The sequence below is a fragment of the Vombatus ursinus genome, unplaced genomic scaffold, assembly GCF_900497805.2.
Source record: "Vombatus ursinus unplaced genomic scaffold, bare-nosed wombat genome assembly UNPS02010769.1, whole genome shotgun sequence".
Classification (NCBI taxonomy): domain Eukaryota; kingdom Metazoa; phylum Chordata; class Mammalia; order Diprotodontia; family Vombatidae; genus Vombatus; species Vombatus ursinus.
Genome location: NW_020950547.1, coordinates 4,453,394 through 4,462,042, shown reverse-complemented (window position 1 = coordinate 4,462,042; position 8,649 = coordinate 4,453,394). Strand labels below are relative to the sequence as shown.

The 8,649-nt window shown below is 39.4% G+C and overlaps 1 protein-coding gene across 3 annotated transcripts in view; it reads right to left on the bottom strand.

The window, feature by feature from the left end:
* Nucleotides 1–1,267: 1,267 nt before the first annotated feature.
* Nucleotides 1,268–8,649, bottom strand: part of PYM1 (PYM homolog 1, exon junction complex associated factor) — a 14,482-nt gene continuing 7,100 nt past the window's right edge. For 2 of the 3 annotated variants that reach the window (XM_027855113.1, XM_027855114.1), the window contains exons 2-3: nt 5,163–5,256; nt 3,852–4,740 (exon numbers count right to left, since the gene is read on the bottom strand). In XM_027855113.1, the coding sequence (XP_027710914.1) occupies nt 4,260–4,740; nt 5,163–5,256 (575 nt within the window). In that variant the 3' untranslated portion in view covers nt 3,852–4,259. Of the gene's footprint in view, nt 1,638–3,851; nt 4,741–5,162; nt 5,257–8,649 lie in introns of those variants that run through there. The other variant, XR_003568534.1, reaches the window with a different exon arrangement.

Sequence of the window (8,649 nt, the reverse complement as noted above, 5' to 3'; positions counted from 1 at the left end):
AGGTCCTCTTGATTCCAAGGCCAGAGTTCTATCCACTATGCCACCTAGCTGCCCCATAGACTAACACCTTACACCATATACCAAGATAAAGTCAAAATGATTTAGACATAACAGGTGATATCATAAGCAAATTAGGGGAGCATGGAAAAATTTACCTGTCAGATCTATGGATAAGGAAAGAGTTAATGACCAAACAAGAGATAGAGAGGATCACAGGAAGTAAAACGGGCAATTTTGATTACATGAAATCAAAAAGCTTTTGCATAAACAAAACCAATGCAGCCAATATTAGAAGGAAAACAGGAAACTGGGGGGGGAGGGGATTTATAGCAAGTTTCTCTAATAAAGGCTTCATTTCTCAAATATATTAGGAGTTGAGTCAAATTCATAAAAATAAGAGCCATTCTCCAATTGATAAATGGTCAAAGGATATGAATAGGCAGTTCTCAGAAGAAGAAATCAAAGCTATCTATAGTCACATGGAAAAAATGCTCTAAATCACTTGATTAGATAAATGTAAACTAAAACAACTCTGAGGTACATCTCAAACCAATCAAAGTGGTTGACAGAAAAGGAAAATGGCAAATACTAGAGGAAATGAGGAAAAATAGGTACACTAATGCGTTGTTGGTAGAGCTGTGAACTGGTCCAACCACTCTGGAGAACAATTTGGAACAATGCCCAAAGGACTCAAAAACTGTGCCTACTCTTTGACCCAGCAATACCACTACCAAGTCTGTATCCCAAAGAGATAAAAGAAAAAGGAAAAGTATCTATGTTATACAAAAATATTTACAGCAGCTCTCTTTGTGGTAGCTAAGAATTGGAAATTGAGGGGATGCCTATCAATTAGGGAATGGCTAAACAAGTCATAGTATACGATTGTGATGGAATACTACTGTGCTATAAGAAATGACAAGCAGGACAGTTTTAGAAAAACCTAGGAAAACTTATATGAAATGATACAAACTGAAGTGAGTAGAACCAGGAGAACATCATACATAATAACAACAATATTGTAACAATGATCAACTGTAAAGCTGTAAAACTGTATCAATATAATGATCAATATAATTCCAAAGGACTCATGATAAAAAATGCTATCCACCTCCAAAAAGAGAACTGATCTCTTGAGTACAGATCAAAGCATACTTTTTTTCACTTACTTTATTTTTCTTGCTTTTTTTTTTTTTTTTGCAATATGGCTAATATGGAAATGTCTTGTATAACTTCATAGGTATAATTAATATCATATTGCTTGCCTTCTCAATGGGTGGAGGAGGGGCTAGAGGGAGAGAATTTAGAATTCAAATTTTTTTTAAAAAGTGAATGTTGATATAGAATTTTGCTAAGAACAGAAGTCAAGTTTGATGGATTACAGTTTGTAGAATCCACCCTCTTCTTTTTTTGAAAGTCAGGATATTTGCCCTTCTTCAGCACTGGAGCACCTCTCCTGGTCTTCCTAAAGTGTCAGTGATCAATAATGGTTCAGCAATCACATCTTCCCCTTCTTTCAATATCCTTGGATAGAGTTCATCTAGGCCTGGAGGGCAGATAGATGCTGTCTCATTTATCTTGAGTCTCCATTCCCTGCTAATCAATTTTGTCCTGTCCTTTTCAATCTCAAAATCATTTTCCTTAGAAGAGAAATAAGAAGCAGAATAAGAGTTGAGTAGTTTAGCCTTCTTATCACCACCTATTATCACTTTCCAACCCCCTCTGTACAGCAGTTCTATATACTCTTTGACCATTATTTTGCCTCCAAAAGTAATTTTTAAAAAGCCTGTTTTTGAGTATTCATCAAGCTAGCTTGCTCGTGTCTCCAATTCTTAAAATTCTTGTAGAATTATACTATTCGTACTTACCCTTCCATCTTTTTTCTCAATTGACAATTTTATTATTATTCTATTTTTTCCTATTCTATTTTCTATTATTTCTATTGTTTTTACATTAACTAGATTACCCCCGTATCCCTCTTCTGCCCCTTCTAAATCATCCCTTATAACAAAGAATTTTTGATGAAAAAAAAGAGAAAAAAAAATCAGCAAAATCAGCCAACAATTTGATCTGACAGCATATGCAACATTCCAAACCAGTAGTCCCCACCCCCTATATCCCACATCTACAATGGAGAGAAGGTACATTTTCTCAGCTCCTCTTAGCAGCCATCTGTTTTATTGTTTTTCTGGTCCTACTTCCCTCACTCTGCACCAGGTCACAAGCTTTCCTATGCTTCTCTGAATCCCTTATATTGGTCTTTTCTCATGACACAGTAATATACCAGTATATTCATGTACAATTTATTTAGCCATTCTCATTCCATAGCTCCTTGTCTCTAATTCCTCACTACCATAAAAATATGTAATTAATAGCTTTCTGTCTTTGATCTCCCTTGGGGTATATGTGTAGCAGTGGGATCCATGGGTCAAAAATACGGACATATTAAGTCATTTTTTTCATAGCATAATTCTTAATAGTTTTCCGGAATTAGAACAACGCACAGCAACCCCATGTATTAGTACGTTTTCATTCCATGGCCCCTTCAATATTGACTATTTCTATCTTTTGGCAACTTTGCCAATTTGGTGCATGCGACATAAAATCTCAGATGTTTGGATTCACATTCTTAATAGTGATTTGGAACAATCTTTAATATAGTCGTTAATAATTTGAAATTCTTTCAGGAATTGTTTATTGATGCCCCTTGACCACTTCTATGTTGGGGTCACACATTTCAAAAAAAATCTCAAGGGGCTGAGTTCCCTCCATAGCTACATTGGTCTTTTTAGGCAGTTCCCATTTTCTTCCTAATAAGAATTATTACCATTTGTGTCTTCAGAATTTTATTCTCAAAAGCTTCCCTTCATTTGGGGACCAATTTCTCTATACCAAGACTGCTGGATCTTATCCATCCCTTATCTGACATCTTACCTATAGGGCTCCCCTGCTCAGTAAGCTCCTATGGATTCCTAATTACCTCTAGGGTGGTATACAAACCTCCTCTGTTGGGTAATTAAAGTACTTTACATTCTGGCTCCAGCCTCTCTTTTACATATTCTTCAGTCCAGTCAAATTGGTCTTCTTGCTGCTCTTCACATAATTCTATCTCTTATCTCTGGGCTCTTTGCATGGCCTTGTAAACCCTTCTCGCTTGAGCTCAGGTCAAGATCCAGTGATGTGTAGACTTGCCTGATCCCCCCCGGCTGCTAGTGCCTTTCTTCCAAAAATTACCTTGTACTAATTGTGTAAAATAACGCATACTTAGATAATAGAAGTGACTGGAGAATCCCTTGGACTAATAAACTGGGGCACAGTCCATGAAGTCAGCACACAAATCCTGGTTCCATAAGGACGTAAATGTCCTCTGGCACAGGGCTGAAGAATTGGCAATTTGGAAGGATGAAGCAATCCCTTACTGGTTCTCATGACTGGGAGCCGTGTCAAAGAGGACTGGAAACTAAGCCAGGAAGAATCACCCACTCAGTATAAGGAAGAGGAGAAATGTCTTCTGGTATCTTTCCACTTAACAACAGGGAGGGGATACATGATTCAGATAGTGTTACAACTGGATGACTTCTAAATCTAAGATTACGTTGATATTATAAAATTACGTTTGATTCTTACATCCTCAGTCTTCGCAGACCAATGCTGATAGAAAATTGGTTATCTGCCAAGAAAACAAGTAGAGAGGAGAGATGGGCTCAATCGAGCCTGAGTGTGGGAAACAAGGCATCCCTAACAACCTTCTGGTTATCGCAAAAGAAAAGAGTCACAGTCAAACATCTCTACTTGGGATTTATTATCTTATTCTTTAAAAAAAAAAAAAGGAAAAAAGGAACGGGGTAGAATGGAAATAACCCCAAAACACTAAACAGGAACCAAGAATCCAAGAGTTTGTAGTCACCCATCCCCACCCTAAGTTCAGCCCTTCCTGAGACCCTGACCCATTCTACCCACCCACCCAAATAAAAAAGAAAAACCCCAAGCCAGGAAGAGTGGTACCTGGGACAGTCACTGAGATTCCGGACACAGGGAAAGGGAAGGGTAGAGTCCGAGAAGTAAGGGCTCAAGGTGAGGATTAATGGAGAGGTGAAGCTCTGGAAGGAAAGGCTGGGCCAGAGACAGTGGGGCAAGAATAGGAGGGCAGAGAGCAGGGCGTATCCCTCCAGGCTGCTGCTGCCGCCACCACAATCTCCAGGCCCCTCTGAGGGAACGTCACGGTTTATCCTACAGTCCACATTCCCAGTCCATGAGGAGCCTCATAAGCCTAACTCCAAGTCCTCCAACTCTTCTTCTAAGGCCCCCCTCCTCGCCAGTTTTTCTAACTGCTCTCTGCTGGGATGACTGATCTCCCCGCTCTGGATGCGCTGCTGCAGCTCCACTATCTGACGAAGTTTCTTCTTCAGGTTCTTTATCTTCTTGGCTTTCTCGGTGGTGGAAAGTGTATCGGGTTTGTCAGGGTTGGTTGCAGGGGCGGCTCGGGGAGCAGGAGGCACGCTTGGCAGCTGTGCTGGCTCCTTCAGTGACACTTTATCCAGAGTCCGGCTCAAGGTCTCTGCTGCCCCCTTCCCTTGCTGCTGCCGCCTCTTCTCCTTGCGTTTCAGGTTGCGTTTGGCAGTCTTAGAAAGGCCTGGTTCACCACTGTCTAGCCGGGGTGGGGCTGGGACCCCAGCCTCAAGGCTCAGCCCGGGAGGTAGTTCAGGTTTACTCTTGAAGAACTTTACATACTTGTTTTCATACCTGAGAGGAACAAAAGCTGTCAACATGCCCTCAGTTTCCCTGCCTCCCAAGCCTGACTTTCTCTCCACACCAGTCTGATTTCCTTCTCATCCCTGCCCTAGGGAAACCAGCTTCCCCCACTCCCCTACCCTCAGTATACTATAAGCTGCAGAGGAGTTATGAAGCTCCTGGGACCAGAGCTATGAAACTCTACCCAACACTCCAGCCTTAATGATAACCAAGCATCATGGAAACTCTTACTCTGACGGGTAAGATCAGTAAGAGCCTCCTGTTTCCTCACCCTACTGCTCTCACACCCTATCCAAGGTCTAGGTTACATTTCTTGGGAATGCAAGAGAGAAATTCCCCAGCAGATACACACCACCCTGCTTCTCCTGGGATAAATTACCACCACCCCCTACCCCACTAGAACAACCACATACACAGGAACTTCTTCCTGAGGCACGTAACCTTCTTTCACTTTCCGCTGCTTCCTCCAGGTCCCGTCTGGTCGCTGGGTTGAAGCAATATATTTACCTAGAACAAGATAAATCAGGTTATGAAGACAATCTCTTCTGTTTTCAAAAAGCTCCAGAAAGAGAATGAAATCCTTGAATTTATTTAACTGTGTTAATTTTCTTTTAGGTATCGTTTGTCTACTCTACTCAACTGACCTACTTTACTATTTTTTTAACTAGTATCAAACACATGCTGGTTATCTATCAATTACTACTGGGGAAGGGACTCCTCAGTTGATAAGAACTGCTTGGAAAACTGGAAAGCTGTTTAGAGGAAGACAGATTCTGGCCATGCATGCATCTTGTACCACGTGCCACAATAATGATCAAATGGATAAGCAATTTAAATGTAAAATTTCATGTTGTTTTTTTAAAAATGGGTAAGTCATCAGAAAAGACAAAAGACAATTTTGTTATGTAAAATTTTAAAGTTTTTGAATGAACAAAATGTAGCTAGAACAAAAAGTTGTAGAGAAAAAAAATCTTTGCATCAAATGTCTCTGATAAAATTTTAATATCCAAGATATGCAGGGGATTAACACAAATATATATGACTACGCCATTCCCCAACAGGATAGCCCCAAAAGAAGAATTGAGCCCAAATCTTGCCTCAGACCCTTACTAGTTGTTTGATCCTAGGTTAGCTGAGTTGCCTTCATTTCTTCATCTATGAAACAAGGGTGACAATCGCACTTAACTCATAGGGTTACTGAATGGCTCAAATAAGATAACGTATAAAGTGCTTTGCCAATCGTTCAGCCCCATATAAATGTCCATTTTTTTAAAATAATGTGACATTTTACATTTAAATTGCTTATCCATTTGATCATTATTGTGGCACATGGTGCAAGATGCATGCATGGCCTGAACCTGTCTTCCTCTAAACAACTTTCCAGAATAGGGCTGTAAGAAGACAGGCACAATAAGATACTGTTGGCTGAGCTAGGAATTGGTCAAATCAACAGGAAAACAGTTCAGAATTATGCAAAAAAAAAAAAAAAGGTACTAAACTCTTCATACTCTAATACTAAATTATTCATGACCTAGTAATTCCATTACTGGGCATATACCTTAATGAAATCAATGACTTTGACAAAAAAAATCCTAACTATACCAAAATAGTAATAACAGCAACCTAGAAACAAAATGAGGAACAAATGAACAAGCTGTGATAAATGAATGTAATTAAATATTATTGTACAGTAAAAATAATAAATATGAAGAATCCAGGAACCATGTAAAAGAGTTGTATTGATTTAAGCAGAGCAAGGAAAGAAGAACCTGTAGAATACACACAATGACTACAATAATATAAACGAAAACAATCCTAAAAGCCATCAAAAATCAGAGTAAATGCAATGACTGGTGTTGGTTCCAAAAGACTGTGAACAGGGAATGTCTTTTACCTTTCTCTATCCTCAGTCTTTAGCACAATGTCTGGTACTTAGTAGGCACTCAAGAAATGCTTGTGGAATGATAGACTGAAGACCTAAAATACAGTTTGTCTTCCTCTCCATAGAGAGGGAGTAAACTCTGGATGCAGAATACTGCATGCTTTGTTAGGAGTCAGCTGCTAAATTAGTTGATTTTGCTTAACCATTTACTGTATAATAACCATGTTTTTTAAATAAGATAAATAAAACTTTTTTTTTAAGAGGAAAGAATGAAATTCTGTCAATTCCCCTCAGTCACCTAAACGCAAACATCAGCACCTCATTTCTCATGTCTCACATCACTCTACATGTATTTGGGTGGCAAACACTACGAACAAAGTAAAATACACTGTCCTTTTTTCTTTAAAAGTTTATAATTTACTTGGAAGAGACAAGACATTAAGCCACTCCAAAAAATTCCCTCTTTGTCTGAGCGTTATTGTGTCTTATACATGTGTCCTGCAAGATAAATGAATGACATGATATGTATGTATCCTGTATATGTATCCTCAAGTTTGTAGCATTCAGTCTAGTAGGAGATATAAGGGACAAACACAAAAAAACTACAACATAAAATAGACAGTGATAAGTATTCAAGAGATGTATAAAAATGCTATGAGAGTTCAGAGGGAGAAAATAACCCCCTAGTTGGCTGATCAGGTAAGACTTCTGGGAAAAACTATCATGTAAGCTGGGATTTGAACAACAGGTTAAACTGTAAAAGGTAGAGATGAAAGAGTATCTGGTCAAAGGAAATGGCATGAGCAAAGGTATGGAGATAGGAAAGCATGGTGCATCCTGGGATGATGTTGAGAAGTCCTATTTGGCTGAAGTTTAGCTACAGGACAGGGTATGTATAAGGTAGGAAAGGTCCTAGGGCTAGCTCATGGAGGATCTTCAAATGACTGAGGCAGTGGCAAATCACTGGTTTTGAACAAAGGAGTAACACAGTAAAAGCTGTGGTTTATTAATGATAGCTAACATTTATATAGGGCTGAACGGTCAGCAAAGCACTTTACATATTACCTCATCAGAGCCATAAATAACCCTCTGAGTTAAGTGCTATCGTCACCCCTATTTCATAGATGAGGAAACCAAGGCAACTCACCTAACCTAGAATCAAACAGCTAGTAAGGGTCTGAGGCAAGATTTGGGCTCAAGTCTTCTTGACTCCAAGTTCAAAAGTTTATCTCCATCCATTCTGCTACCTAAAGTGCTTCACATCAGTGGCCTCTAAACCTTCACTGGGTACTCCATCAATAGAAACGTTTAAGCATGTACCCCTGACATGTTTGCTTATTTATAAATTATATACATACTCTTGCACTAATAATTATAAAAATTATAAACTTTACACAAAAAATAGTAATTTAAAAAGGATAAAATAAAGCTAAAGTAACAGTTGCTCCTAGTTGCTAAGGAGTTTATTGAGTAGGGCAGTGATATGGTAAGAGATGCCCTTTAGGAGCTGTGTGGAAGATGGGCTGGAGAAGGGAGAGATAAGGCAGAGACACAAATTCAGAAGTTATTTCAATAGTCTAGGCAAGATGTCATGAAGGCCCCTAAACTACGGTAATTGATGAGTGATTGGAAAGAAGGGAAAAGATGCCAGAGGGATTGCGGAAATAGAAACAATAAGATGTGGCAAATGATTGGCTATGTAGGAAGATGAAAATTGAAGCATTAAAGATATGACATCAAGGTTTTGAATCTGAGTGACTGGAAAGATAGTGGTACCCTTAATAGGCAGAGGAAAGTTGTGAAGAGGGGTGGGTCTGGGGGGAAAGATCATGTAATACAATCTGGGATCTGTTGCAACCCATTCGTACCTGCTCATCCTTTGCAACTCACTCTGATCCACCCAAATGAAAAGGGGATAGGTGGGATTCTTGCCAGTCATTGCCCTAAAGCCTGGAGGCCACCCTCTGCAGGGCACCTGCCATAGCCTCAAGGTAATTTAGGGGGACGGGGAGACATAG